General features: G+C 43.3%; 1 protein-coding gene across 14 annotated transcripts in view; it reads right to left on the bottom strand.

Annotated features, from left to right (window-relative positions):
* TNIK (TRAF2 and NCK interacting kinase) overlaps positions 1–13,517 on the bottom strand; it is a 393,157-nt gene that overhangs the window by 109,798 nt on the left and 269,842 nt on the right. For all 14 annotated transcript variants that reach the window (XM_017346916.4, XM_017346919.4, XM_017346917.4 and 11 more), the window contains 3 exons: positions 11,515–11,625; positions 9,266–9,356; positions 7,287–7,417 (listed from right to left, as the gene is read on the bottom strand). In XM_017346916.4, coding sequence (XP_017202405.3) covers positions 7,287–7,417; positions 9,266–9,356; positions 11,515–11,625 — 333 coding nt within the window. The remainder of the gene's footprint in view (positions 1–7,286; positions 7,418–9,265; positions 9,357–11,514; positions 11,626–13,517) is intronic.

Here is a 13,517-nt window from a genome sequence, read left to right as displayed (position 1 = left end):
AGAGGCAAAGCAACGCCTGCCTCTCCCAACTCCTCGGCAGCAAAGGTGGCAGTTAGAGACGTGACGTACATAGCCTTGGCCACAACCCAGACAGTTCCTGGGAGCTTCCGTTTTTCCTGAAATAATGGACAAATAGACCTGGTGCCTTGCCAACTCTTCCTCGTTTTCCTGGTGTCTTGAATAAAAACAAGGTATCTGGATCAACAGCATCTGTCTTGCAAACATGAGGCCATAAGCAGCAAGTTAACAGTGTCAGGCCAGAAAGACAGGAGCCGGGGTTTCTGAAGACATCAGCTGAGCCCCTCCATCGCCCCTGCAGTGCTCTCTAGATTTCTGGTGACAGAAGAAACCTAAGCACAGCCACACACGTTCCCCAGTGAGAACACACACATGCACGAGGATCATGGGAGAAAGCATGTTTGGACAGCGTGGGACCGCAGAGGTCTCAGCAGTTGGGTGCTCCTGGATTTCTCCCACAGGAAGCAGAGGCGTCAGAGAAGGGATATTGCTTTTGTTTAATACACATCTCAGAATTGCTCTTCTGCAGGCTACCCACAAGACCCCCGTCACACCTGTCACACCCCTGTCATACCATAAGGGCCACATCACCCTGCCCATGCAGCCTCTGATGAGTCACTCGGCCAAGCCAGTGACTGGTGTTTCATTGAGGCTTCCTCCGATATCATTACTGGGATTTTTTTATATATGTATTTTTCTGGGGTACTCTTGTTTTCCAAAACAAACATTTGTATTCCTGGCCATGTATACTCATGGCTGCTTGTAAGTTATGCTTAACTGTCCAGGCTGGGAAGCTATAAATGTCCTGGATGGGCCTTGTTTCAGCCTTTGGATGCATTAGTGAGTCCCAAAGACACTTTGGAATTAAATACAGGAGAAAATGCTCCAGTTACAACTGGCAAGACAGATCACAGGAGACAAGAACCGAAGGAAGGAGGAACAAGATGGGGAGAGTCAGGGAGAGATAAGTTTCCTTTGTGGCCATGCTGTGACTCATTTTGGCAAGAGCTGGGCAATTCATTATTGCAGAGGTGCGGTACAGCCTGCCCGGGGCATGATTAATAGCTCAGTCCTGTGCGCATTACACACAGAACAGAGACAAATTCTAGTGCCTCTGTGAAGGCAGCGGCGAAACACCACTTCCGGCTGGTGTGATAGTGTGTGTGTGTGTGTGTGTGTGTGTGCGCGCGCATATACGAGAGGCACTGGGGACAGCTGGCAGGGAAAAAAGGTTAACCAGAACAAGAGAGCCTTACTTCTGGGGCTGGGCTAGCCAACACAGTGAGGAAAAAACACCCTTAGACAGCTGAACCAGCCACACGAGGGAGGAGAGGCAGCGTGGTACAGGAAGGACCCCCGAGAGCACTGTAGGCAGGAGCAGGCTGCACTGTACAGGCACACGGCCCTGGGGTCGACTCCCAGCTCTGACACAGCCAGCTTGGTGACTGGGGACAAGGCACTTCACAGCTCCGAGCCCATTCTCTCAGCTGTAAAGTGAACATATTCCTTGCAGGGTTGGTCTGTGAACTCAGTAAGACAATACATACCAAGTGCCTAACCCAATACAGTGCTCATATTTAACAAATGCCAGTGCAGACAGAACCCTAGGACCAGTCACAGTGACAGGACAGTACTGGAACCAAATGACTGGGCTCACCCAGGCAAAAACCAGACCCTTACAGAATGCAAACAGGGAAAGGCATGCCTTCCTTCCGCAGCCTAGCAGTCTCCCTCCACCTCTCGCCCCCTCCTGACAGAGCCCGGTGAGAAGGCAGAGGGACAAGCCCAACACACAGAGCAGAATGGCAGACTAGAGTGGACAGAGGGTCGCTCAGTCACACACACACAACCAGCACAGTGAACTCCACCACATTTCACAGGCCAGAAAAGAGTGTTTCATCGCATAAGTCGTTTGTGGTTAATCTTTTTGAAATGTTCTAGTTGGCAAAAGGAAATTATATGTGCTGTGTGTGGTCCCTAAAGTTAGCCTCTTACCCTACTGCTAGAAGTAACAGAGACACAATAAGCGGTTACAGTGCATCATACAAATAGAAGGTCGGGCCATATGAAATTGCTGCTTTTACATAAAAATGACCCTAATAGTAGTACTTTCATATGATGAGGAAACACAAAATTGCCATATATGGAATGCTTGCCAAACATTAGGCACTATATTAATCACTTATATATTAACTCACTTTATTCTATTTTTTTTTTTTTTATTTGACAGAGTCACAGTGAGAGGGAGACAGAAAGGTCTTTCTTCCGTTGGTTCACTCCCCAAATGGCCACTATGGCTGGTGCTTTGCCAATCTGAAGCCAGGAGCCTCCTCTTGGTCTCCCATGTGGGTACAGGAGCCCAAACACTTGGGCCACCCTCCACTGCCCTCCTGGGCCGCAGCAGAGAGCTGGACTGGAAGAGGAGCAACCAGGACTGGAACCTGGCACCCATATGGGATGCCGGCACCGGAGGCAGAGGATTAACCAAATGAGCCATGGTGCTGGCCCTATTCTATTCTATATATGTGCGTGTGTATATATTTTCTATTATAACCTGTAACAATCTCTCATTGTCGTCTTATACAGGCACAGAAAGGTTGCTAATTCCTCTAACATGATACAGACATAGGAGACACAATCTGCTTTTTAGACTGGTCCTGGCACCAGCTCTCATTCTGGCATCAGCTTACACACGACATTAGATGGAAACAGAACTAAGGTGGTAAGTTCTGGATCACCAAGGGTGTGCAAGGATGGGGAGTTATTAATCATCCCATTCCTCATGTACAAACAGAGGACAGAAGCCTTCAGTTCCTTGTCCATGTGCATTTCTCACCTGGCCTAAGAGAAAGAATTAGAAGAAGGCCTGATGCTTTTCCACCAGGGAGTCAGCATTTGCCTGGAGGTCACGCTGGCTAGGTCTGACTAAGGAGTCCCATTGGGTGGGTGTGACTGTGGAGCCACAGAAGTACGTTGAACAGGGGTCTCCATTTCCCACTGGAGACACCAACATGGTGTCCCTACCGTCTTCCTTCCAAGAGAACAGGGAAGGACTCGTGTTTGAAACTCAGGAGACACAGGCCAGGACTTGCGGACCTAGAGGAGCTATTTCCACCCCCCCGCCCAAAAAAAAAAAAAAAAAAAAAAAAACAGAAAAAAAAACAATGTATCTGTGACATGGGAGAAGGCGCATCAGAGCTCAGCATTCACCCAAACCCTGGTGGGGATGCCCACAGCTGCCGCCGTGTGCAGCCTCACCAACAGAGCTGAGGTACATCACAGACAGGATCAGCACAGGAGGTCGGCAGGAGGGAGGGGGAGAGGACGTGTCGGTCCCTGGACTTCCACTCCCCTAGTGTAGTGGAGGAGCAAGGCCTGTGTGTGACAAAGCCAATGAAAGCTGGTAAAGAAAATACTAAATCTAAGTTCTCCATCTACATGTGACAGAGGTAAAACACTAGTTTTTCCAGATCTTCTGGCTGTGTGTCTGTGGGTAGGTACACTTATATATACTCTACACATATTACAGGCACGGCACTGTAAGTTGTTTCTTGTGCCTAATACTACCTTGGGACTTGTCCAACCCCAATTGCTTAAGTGTCTACATAGTATTCTACAGGACCCGTTTCCTGTTGGTGGGCATTAGCCACAGAGAACTTTCTTCAGTGGGAGGTTCTATTAAAGCAATAAATACGTAGGACCACAGAATGCTAGGCAGATCCCATCCAACTAAAATGCAATTCAAAGTAAGTTTTAAAAATCACAGTTTAAGCGGCTGAGGAATTTTGAATGGTTTTATTAATTTCACATCTTTTGCATGCTTATTATGGAATGGGAAAGCTTTCATTATTGCCTCGCATACTTAACAAGGAAATGAAGGCTTTCCTTTCACTTGAAGTGTTTTGACAGAATTTCTGAAAACAAGAAAGGAAGGGTCTCCAGGGAAAGCCAGCGCACCAGACAATGAGATTCCGTGCTCCTCCTTAGGAAAGGGTCTACTGTCAGTGAGTTTCTTCCTGTGCCCAGTAGATAGCACACCCAACCAGGCTGTAATACACAGGATGAGCTCTTCGGATTACTCCCATACAGAGGCCTTTGTACAACTGTGCCTCTTTAGTTGTTTTTTAATTATAGCCAGCCTTAAAGACATATTAGACACATCAGATAAATAGCCAGTAAACAACCAGCAGATAATAAATCAAATCATTCTCTTTGGGACTTGGTCTTTATTTTAAAGCAAGGGTTTTGTAGAGGAGAACTTCATCCAGGGATCTGCAAGCCACATTTTCTTCCATGCGTGCCCTCTTGGCTGAAAATACCTAGAATACCCAAGAGCCCGCAGTGCAGACATCAGCTTGGGAGGCTGGGATTCTGTAGGGTCCAGTGAACTACCAAACATGTAGTGACAAATCCTTGGGCTGAGGCAGGCCCTCAAGTGAACTCACCGGGTAGCAACTGTACACATACAGCTTGGCTTATGCCTTGCACACAATGGACACTCGATAAATACTAAGTGACTAGACAGTTTCGAAAGTCAACATACTGCCAAGTTGTCGCCTGGTGACAGACCACATTTCTAAGAACACTGACCAGGAACGAGGGTAAGGTATGGCGCCAACAGAGAAGTGAGAGATGACATACAAATTAGCATCTCTGTTGGTCCAAAGTACAACGATGAAGTAGTCAAAATAAATCTAAGAATGCCCACAACTTTTCTGCCCGATCTTCGTATTCATCTCGTTATGTTCCTTTCTTTTGCCCAAGACGAGCGGCCAGTGAAGCTCACAGCCGTGCCGTGACATGCTCCTCCGCTTACGCAACACCCTTCACTAACTCACATGAAGGTCTAGATGACTGAATCTGCTCTTCCCATCAGGATTCTTTATTTCTAAATAGAATAGAGAAATTAATCTTCAATTTTTCATGTATCAGGACACCCCTGTATTCTTGTGTATCTTCTGGCCTCTCTGAATTCACAGTGCACCCTGTGGCTATGCACACTCAACGCTTTGCCTACACTTAGCACTGTGCAGTGTTCTCACAAATTCTGCACTCATCCCAAATTATATTCCTTAGCATGATCTGAAGCAAGAGGACCAAGATGTCACTTAATAGCAAAGTTTGGCTTGACCAGAAAAAGGCTTCTTCTAGTTTCCCTACTGAAACCATTTTGTACCACAGAACAAAAGTCTCATCTATAAGCCTATTTCAAAAAGTTCCTGGAAAAGTGGAGTGAAGAGGTCAGCTTATGTTGGTGCAAAAAACTGTCAAATAAATGTCCAGTATTTTCATAACATGCATTTTTTCCCACAAGCTTTCTGAAAACTCCTCATATGCATGGATTTCACTGCGATTTCCACAATTTGTTTTAAAAGTCTAAAATACCTGTAGCCCAGATGTAAACTACTTAGCACTTGTTAAGTATAACTGTAGTTTGACAAATTGGTTATGGCCAATTATGATACAGGTATCTGGATTGGGACATCTATCTTGTAGTGGCTCTTCTGATGGGATTTACAAATGGAATTATTTAAATATGCTTCTCATTAGCAGTTTAAATAAATGACATTTATTTTGGCAGGAGATTAATTTTTACATTGGCAGCTATTTTGAGACAGACTGTCAGCAGGTTACTGCAGTGTCTGACCTTGAAGGCAGGAGGAAATTTACAAGAGATCATTGGGCTTTCAGATCTTCAAACTCGCATTTCTCCCCAAGAGACAAATAACTGTATCAACACCCAGAGACACTGGTCCCAAAGACACGGTAAGGTTTGCATCTTTGTGACCTGATTTGTAATAACCCCACATGTGGAGAACAAAAAATGTTCTGCAACAGAGGAATTCTTCAGGGCCAGTGCTGTGGCGTAGCGGGTAAAGCCACCACCTGCAGTGCCGGCAGCCCATATGGGCGCTGGTTCAAGTCCCAGCTGCTGCACTTCCGGATCCAGCTCTCTGCTTTTTGGCCTGGGAAAGCAGAAGTTAGCCCAAGTCCTTGGGCCCCTGCACCCACGTGGGAGACCCGGAAGAAGCTCCTGGCTCCTGGCTTCGGATCAGTGCAGCTCCGGTTGTTGCGGCCATTTGGGGAGCGAACCAGCAGATGGAAGACCTCTCTCTCTCTCTCTCTCTCTCCCCTTTCCCTTTCCTTCTCTCTGTGTGTAAATCTGACTTTCAAATAAATAAGTAAATCTCAAAAAAAAAAAGGGGGAATTCTTCAGCTGTTCTCTTCAGTTATAAGCTGGAGATTTATCCAGAAGTGTGTCACAGAGAGGCAGAGGACTGCACTGGAGAAAGCCCTGGACACAGAGTTGGGGACCTGGGTTCAAGTTCCAGCTCTGATGTGGTCACTGATTAGGTGTGCACTTGCAAAGAAAAGACCTCGGATGTTGGTTTTCTCATCCACATGAGGGTATTTTAGAGAGAATCACTGAAGTTATTTGGTGAAAAGTCCATGTACTTCCAAAACCAGCCCAGGCACTGTCAAGTCTTGTGCAGCGGCATCCTGTGATCTAAAACCTTACAAGGGCCTCTACCCAGTGCACAGAGTGAACGTGTAGTCTCTAAGTCCATCATCCAATTTTATTGTCTTGGCTTTAGCCACAATCCATGTAAAAGAAACGTCACCTGACACTATAGCTGCAGATGGGATAGGGCCACAAATTATAATCATCAGCTTGCAGAATACAACAAGGAAGGCTTCTTGCAGAAGTTGACTTGAACACAGCTTTGATTTATTGGCAAATTTCCAGTTTCAATAGGTAACAAGCCACAAGTCAAAACTTCTATGAGACATCACATGATGCTACAGGAACACCAAAAAATATCTATCAACATCCCATTTGACTCTTGCAGAAATGAAGACTGATCATGACACTTTGAACAAGAAATTATTAATCAGAAAAAGATGACCCATGACAACAAATTCTCTCTTGGTTTTTCTTTTAACATAAAAACATTTAACACAAAAAGCTGACAGAACATATACTTTGTCAAAAATCCAAACTATAGCCAAAAAGGAAATCTAATCTACCTTCTAAGAACACAAAGTAAGAGTAAATACAAAAGAATATAGACAGTGATTTAAACAAACCAGGTGTGATGGGTAAAAGGGCTACCATTGAAAAGATTCTCACTTGCACGAATGTCCTACACTGTTACATTCAGATAATGCTTTTCAGTTCTCCCTTTGGGTCACAGCAAGCATACATCCACAGACACAAGGGAATTCTACCACAAGGCTCAGTTTAGAACACAATGAAGAAGTCATACCTTGAAGTCATAGGTGGCATCTGGGTTTTCATCACAGGCAATAACTTCAGGTGCCATCCAGTAGGGAGTGCCAATGAAAGTATTCCTCCTGCCCACTGTTCTATCAAGCTGGGCACTCACCCCAAAATCCACTGTTTAAAGAGAAGACCAATGAATAAAGTCACGATGATAGGCATTCTATGGTGACAAAATGAATGTCATTCATTTTATTGTGGTAAGATATACACAACACAAAACCCACCATTTTAACCATTTAAACCTCTGCATTTCTCTGGCATTGAGTATACTTTGTTGGTGCAACCATCACCACCACCCACCACCAGAACGTGCCCCTCCCCACCCACCCCTGACACTCTGTCCCCCTCCCCACCACCTCTTTACCCACCCCCTAGCAATTATTCTATTTTCTCTCTCTATGGTTTGACTACTCTGGTATCTCATATAAGTGAAGCCACCCATCCTTTGTCTTTTTGTGACTGGCTTATATCACTTGGATAAAGTCCTCAAGGGTCACCCACGCTTAGAAAGGATGAATAATATTCACATATACAAAGGCACTTCCAAAGGATTTCATGGAAAATGGAATTAAAAGTCTATTTTGGTGCAAAAAAATCTGAAGTATTTTTTTTTATAATATGCATTGTCCATGAATTTCCCAAAGACCTCTCACACATACCACATTTTGTTTACTTATTTGCTTGCAGATGGGCATTTGGGCTGCTTATACCTTTTCAGTATTGTCAAGGTGCAGTTTTAAGTGCACATACAAATGGAGGGAGGTGTTATATTTGGATACACCAAGGATTCATGGGTGCTAAAAATAGGTGTTAAATATAAGGCAACTTGGGTTACCATAATGCATAGTATATAGGGGATTAAAAAATGTGATGAAGAGGTAAGGCCTGGAGTCAGACTGCCTACTTTTGCAGCCCATTTCTGCCACTTAGGGCTAAGGATCAGCCTCTTTGCACTTCGCTTTCCTAATTCTAAAAAATAAGGATGACGCCATCTACTCTGCACTGCTCCGATTTCTCTGAGATAATCCATGTCAAAGTGTCCCGTGTGGGGCCTGGCATTCACCATGCTCTCAACAAGTCACTGTGAATTAGTGATGAGTGAATATTCTGAGGTATCCAGAAGGTACATGCAGGACAGCTTTTCCCACATGATGTATGCTTTTGCTTTTTTAAAAGGGAATATTCATGAGAGGAAGGTTTGACCCAAAATGCTAAGAAAAAAGGGAAGTTATATATTTTAACAAAAAGGAAGAGCAAATGTTTCCATCTCTTTGAAAATAAACAATTATATGGACAGCACGTGTCTTTTAGATCATGAATCATGTATGCTATAGGATATTTGTCAGTTCACGCTCTTACTATATGTGCTACGCAGGCACGTGCATGTTGGGATTCTCCGATTTATCTGGACAACTCCAGATTCATCGTGGGGAGGGCTCCAATGGATATGACAAAGATTCTTTCATTGGTAACTCTGGCAGGTGAAGTGGAGTAATTAGTGGGCATCTAAAGTAGAATTTTGAGCATCCATTTTGTACAGGTGACCTAGGTCATAATGTAACCTGTGTAAATGTACCTGAAGCTTATGGGAATAGAGCAGGAAGAGATTCTTCTAAGTATGTCTAACTGTGGACATGGTCAATACACAAAATTCAGTCATCAGTGTTCCGTTAGAGCAGCAACCTGCGAGATACAGATCACCGTTTCAAGTCCGTCACTTCTTCACATTCAGTTGTTTCTGCACATGGATTAAGTACATGGTTCTGTTCACCACACTATTACAATTCACTCGTTGAAATGCTGCTAGGAAGTATTTAACCGGATCAACATTTTCCTTTCCATTTTTAGGGCAATGCCTTCCAAATGCACAGTGCCAAATTTACACTAATCCTTGTTTTAAAGGCTGTTGAAATAATCCCATCAATTCTCGCAACTCCTAGGCTCACTGGACCCTGTTCTCACCTAGTTTAACTTCCGCATTTTCCGTCAGCAAGACATTTTGACCTTTAATATCTCGATGAATCACTTTATGCTGGTGCAGGTGACTCAGCCCCTGGAATGAGAGTTAACAGGAGCATAAGCCAAGGTGCAAATAAACTGTTTGGAATGAAAGTGATCCCTCCAACAATTAAAATTCACCCAGAGATACTGCCGAAGTGACATTTGTGTCTTTCATATGTTCATGGTGCTTTCCACCCTGTAGGTAACTGATGGGTATAAACTGATATGTCCTTGTAGTGCAAGGGGATGTGTTAAGTAAAATATTTGCAAATCAGAGCTGATATCAGGAGCCACAGAGCTATATAAGTTTCACAGAATACAAGTTAACACAATGAAAAGGTAAAGACTGCCTATATGAGCCAGTATGTAACAGAAACATCTACACAGAATCTCTCTCCAGAAAACTTAACCTAATTTAACTGAATTCCTACTTTGGGGGGCAATATTTGAATTTAAATGTTAAAACTTGTCTTCTGTTACACTATTTTAATTAAGCACAATTAAGTATTTCTAAGACCAGCCAAAAAATTTTCCATTGACTTTAGCTAATGTGGCTCACATAAAAGGAAAACAATTTTTATTTCCTTTGTTGGCAGTTGTCGCTGAAATTTGTCATGCTTTATGATATTTCCAAGCATGCACTGATTATATGTGATAATTAATCAGTCACATCCAAACCGGATTGCATGCCATTTTCTCATGAATTACTCTCATTTGGGTTTCATTGTGGTACAGACTTACTCTAAGGTAGTCACATATGCTTCAGATAAATTATAACTTAAAGGAATCTAGAATTATAGCTTTCAAACAATTTATGTAATGCTACTATTTACTGATTCTTGGTATTGGGTATCCAAGTATTGTCATTTTATTATTTTTGATTTTCAGTTTTTAATTTCTACAACAAAATTAGGAACACGGCACAAAGACAAAACTAAGAATCTAAATTCCTTTGTGGGAGAAATTCCATGTGGGAGTGCAGATATCCGAAAACATTCATGCATCCATGTAGGACACCAGCAAACAGAAGCCGTGACATAGGGCACTGTAAGGCACTGGGTGTGGGTGTTAAACCATTGCATTTCTTGCCTTGTCCATTTGGCTCTGGGTAGGCCTCAAACAAATTGAGATCCATTTTTTTCACAACATAGGAACACTCCATAAACATTGAACAGAGGCGCTTGGGATTCCCGTGCCACCTTCGCCACCAGAATTGGTGGAAGCAGGTAACAGAGCGTAGACGTAAGGCAGCCACAGGCTGCGTTCCACATGCTCACACGATGCTCGCAGGGTCCTTCCTGAAACGTCTACAGGTGATCAGACATCCTCCAGAGAGTCACCATACCTGCAAGGCTGCTACCACTTGGGATACAAGCAGGCTCTCAAAGGCATATCTTGGACACACAGTGAAAAACGGTTTTAACCTTTGTTCCATTCAGACGGCAGTGCTCATAAGTTAATAACTGCCGACCAGAGTAGTTAAGGTGGCTCAGCAGACACACAGAAGGCTCCGTGTGAGTAGCAACAGATAATCAGTCTGAGTGACCTGGAGATGCCCAACCACTGTCTCCCTGAACTGAGCTGGCAAAGCAAATGCAACCCTACTGTGAGACTGCCCGATTGTGCAATTTGTGGGCAAAACTGGACACATGCACATAATCGAGTCCAGTAATTCGAGTGACTGAAGTGATTAAATCTCAAAGAATTTTTTTTTAAAGCAGAATCAGTTAACTGGGTTGTAAGTAGAAGGAGGACTAAAGTCTACAGTCCTTACAGACTTTATGTGATGGGAAGGAATTGCACCGTCATTTATAACAAATAAGTTAAAAACTTTGTCCAATGGATGAAGTAAGCAATCAAAGTATCTCTTAACCCATTTGATAAGTGGGACACTGTCATTATGATTTTTGTCTTTATGATCTTAAACAAGATCTCTAATTGGAGACGTGGGAAAAGGAAACTCTGGTTTGGGGAAGCTGCCCAGCATCATCCTCCACGTGGAAGTGTGCATGGTCTACCCTGACCAGCTCTCTTATTAGAGCAGACCTCCACACCCAACCAGCACCAGCACCATCAGAATAAACCTTTGGAGAGATTTCTGCTACACTACAGATTTCCACCAGAAGAGTAGAATACAATGCAACGCCTCCCAAGATACCACTGTTGCCTAAAGATGTTGCGAGCTGGACCGCTCCCCACTTGTCACCTACCCGTAAGATCTCTCTGCAGATGTATGCGATCCACTCTTCTTTCAGCGTGTTCCCTTTTGTGTTCTTAATCAGGTCAGTGACAGAGCCAGCTCCGCAAAACTCCATCACCAGCTGGCAAAGGAAGCAAAGAAGCCATTATGATTACACTGGACAGCTTCCACACAATTGGGATAAGAAAGTACACAGCATTCCATCTGCCTTTTAGGCATACCATTCCTGCAAGAAGAAGTGACCATAAATCAATATATAAAACAGAAACTAGTACCTTAATTTCTTTCCAAAATGACAGAAAGAAACGACCGTTTTTCAACCTGGAAGTTATGATTCGATATGGGGTTGGGCGGGAATCTCTATATTCTGTCTTTTTTTTTTTTTTTTTAAATGGTAGCAAGTAGATGGCTTAGACAAAGTTGAAAACAACAGTTCTCTAGGCAATCCCAAGTTAGGACAATACAAGTGCACACTGTTTATGTTATTGGTTTGCAAGTTACACTGTAAGCTGTCAGAGCGGGGACTGCCTGTTTTTAATTAACTTCAGCAAATGTTCCCAGGAGGTTTGAACATATCAAATAAATTCAATAAACAATAAACTCTAATTTAGCACCTTTCATCCAAAAAGCTCCAAGCACTCTATAAATACAAACTCATTATAGTACTCAGCAACTCTATAAAATAGGCAGAGAAGCAGCACTGCCCTTACTTAACCGGGAAGGAGAGATTAGAAGAGGGAAAGCAATCTGCGCTTTCACATTCATTTTCTAGGCTTCAGACTATGAATCCAATCCCAGCTTTTCTGCTGTTAAAAAATAGTCTTCAATAAAAGTCACCTTATTAGGTACTTCTATCACTTTTTTTTTTGTAATTACATGAAAAGAATTCAGAATAACCAGCAATCAGTTCCTGACTTGACACAAGAGAAAGAACTCAAACGGAGCCATAATGAAGCCACCGTGATGGTTTTGGCTTTGTCCCAGTGTACATTTCTGACATCAGCACTACGTCAAGAGGTCCTAAAAAAACACCCAGCAGGCTGCAAAATCTTCAGGCAGAAATGTTTTCTGTTTTTCCATATGCCTCCCAGAAACTCATTTTATGAATGAATTTCCAGTCCCTGTTCAGACTTGACTTTGATGATGCCACAAGGGCAGGGGAAGCCCTCCCAGTCTCTCCAGCAAGCCACTGGAGGCCTTGTCATCTCAAAGTCAGTGAAAAATTGGAATTAAAAGATCATTTCAGTGCCAAATTTTTTTTAAAAATCCATGTCCACAAGTCTAAGACACTTTTGTGGGGGAATTGGAAAAATGCCTCAATAGACTCCATTCCAAGCAGTTAAGAGTTGGAAAATTACCACATGTAATAGCTAGGAATCCATCAAAGATAACAGAAGTATGTAAAAATGCCTCAGGAATGAGACTGTAAAGGTGGGATTGGTAAAAATAACTTTACTATCCAGATACACACTAAATATGCTGAACTAAATACAATCACACAGTTACCCTCAAAAATAATATAAGGCATTGTTAGAAATAGAATCAACTTCTTATTTTGATAATTGGCAAGGAAGGGGAAATAATCAGAAGTGTATCTTAGCTTAGTTACATGAATTTTACCACCGAGTAATTCCATCATAAGAGAGGGAAATCTCTTCATAAAATGTAGGCATGCCACCTAACAAATGATGACAGGAAGGGGCCGGCACTGTGGTACAGTAGGTTAATGCTCTGCCTGCAGCACCGGCATCCCATATGGGTGCTAGTTCGAGTCCCAGCTGCTCCTCTTCCTATCCAGCTCTCTGCTATGGCCTGGGATAGCAGTAAGAGATGGCCCAAGTCCTTGGGCCCCTGCACCTGCGTGGGAGACCTGGAATAAGCTCCTGTCTTCGGATCGGTGCAGCTCCGGCTGTTGCAACTAAGAGTTCAACAAATTGTATGAAAGAAAAAACTGCTCCTCAACAGTCGAGAGGAGGGCTGTTCAAAGACACTGCGTCTCGAAGTTGATTTCAC

This window comes from Oryctolagus cuniculus, chromosome 4 (assembly GCF_051225735.1).
Source record: "Oryctolagus cuniculus isolate XC-2025 breed Fujian yellow rabbit chromosome 4, ASM5122573v1, whole genome shotgun sequence".
NCBI classification, from domain to species: Eukaryota; Metazoa; Chordata; class Mammalia; order Lagomorpha; family Leporidae; genus Oryctolagus; species Oryctolagus cuniculus.
Note: the sequence above shows the minus strand (reverse complement) of the source record. Positions and strands in the feature narration are given on the sequence as shown.